Source organism: Agrilus planipennis, unplaced genomic scaffold (genome assembly GCF_000699045.2).
Source record: "Agrilus planipennis isolate EAB-ADULT unplaced genomic scaffold, Apla_2.0 scaffold21, whole genome shotgun sequence".
Lineage (NCBI taxonomy): Eukaryota > Metazoa > Arthropoda > Insecta > Coleoptera > Buprestidae > Agrilus > Agrilus planipennis.
Window position 1 is genome coordinate 1,743,060 of NW_020439030.1, and position 1,728 is coordinate 1,744,787.

General features: G+C 29.9%; 1 protein-coding gene across 1 annotated transcript in view; it reads left to right on the top strand.

Annotated features, from left to right (window-relative positions):
* LOC108740987 (guanine nucleotide-binding protein subunit gamma-e) overlaps nt 1–1,728 on the top strand; it is a 65,332-nt gene extending 63,604 nt beyond the window's left edge. The window contains exon 3 of the mRNA XM_018475542.2: nt 412–1,728. Within this exon, the coding sequence (XP_018331044.1) occupies nt 412–517 (106 nt within the window). The 3' untranslated portion in view covers nt 518–1,728. The remainder of the gene's footprint in view (nt 1–411) is intronic.

The window sequence follows — 1,728 nt, forward strand, 5'->3', positions numbered from 1 at the left end:
GGATAATTTGTCGATTTCGGAATCTAGTGTACAAAATTTTAAGTTTGATAGAACAGTTCTTTTGTAGACTCGCTGAGAGTAACTAGACTTTAGTTATTTTCATAATACATTAATAAAAATCAATATTTATAATAAATTAGAATAAGTCGTAGTTGTAAGTTGTACAATAAATTCGTTATATTCACAACTCGGCGTTTCTATGGTCCTTCGAGTTATATATGTGGTACAATTGTACAAAAAGTTCAAATCAATCATTTGAATATTTCGAACGTAAAAAACATGCCTCTAATATGTCTCTGACTAGACCTTCATGCCTGAGAAGGTGTCTTACCAACCTATCTCGCCTATTTTTTATTGACTTCCATAGAGTTCTGACTATTTAATTAATAATTAACTTGTTTTTTGTTACAGGATGCGCGAATATGTCGAAGAGAACGAAAAAAACGATCCACTAATTCACGCCCCGGACAAGAAAAACAACCCTTGGGCCGAAAAGGGAAAGTGTACAGTCATGTAGAATTTCGATTCTGCATGTTTCAAGTCAAAGTTCATTCCTGTTATGTATTTAATTTACATATAATTATTGTTGTTCTCCGCTGCAACTTTTTATTCTCCACCCGCTTCTCTTTCGCATATCGGTTGTATACCGCGTGTCCCGTTACTCGGACATGACGATTAAAAATTTAAATATATGAGAAAAAAAAACTTGCAAAAACAATTTACTTACTTAAAAAAATAAAATATATACGAAGAACAATCATAGCTGTACAACGTCGAGGATTGAGATTATTATCTGACACCCCTTTTTATTAGGGCTTATTTATGGTAGTGGACATAGTACATGTTGTATAATGCGGAAACTTACTCAATTTTTGATAACTTATTAAAATATAAATTATGTGTTACTAGTCATAGGATTTTTTATCGAAGAAAAGTTGTGATTGAATACGATTTGAAAATATGAATATCTACGAAACGATTTGGGATTTATTTTCGACATTTAACTATAGAAAATACCTTTCTTTATTAATTAGTTTTTTCTTTTGTTGGTTTAGGTAGATAGTCATTTTGTTGTTGCTTAGGAATAGTTAAAAAAAATACAATAAAATGCGTTTATCTTTCCAGTCTCGCAAATTTTAACGAAAAGTTCAGACGTTTGGATAAGAATTTTTTTAAAGCGATTTTAACTTTGACCTTTTAATAATGAGGTCTTGTAGAACCACACTATATCGGCTTGTTGCCTTAGCTGAAATTTTCATTTCATGGTTGACAAGGTTTACGCTATTCATAGCTGCATCGTAGTAGTTTGAGAACCTTTTCTATCTTTTATATCCTTTCAATCGATATGTATAAATAGGGATAATAATATAAATATTAGTTATACACAGGATTATATAAAAATGAAATAAATAACCAACATCATCGGAACTTTTGCGATTTTACGTATCTATACCTTACATAAGGTGTTTACCTGTAGATATACTTCTACCTATTAATAAGTATATTAAATAATAATCCTTTTTAATTATATTAGATATGTAACTTATTGAGCATACTATAGCCTAGTAATTATGAAAAATATTTAATTATTTTACCTCTAATAGAATTTACGTAGAGTAACATAGAGTAAACAGGAAACTAGAAGTCGATATTTTCAGGATATGCAGCGATAAGGTTTAAAATATCGAAATCACTTGTCCATTTCCTTCCTTTAGTAATGTTTGTTAC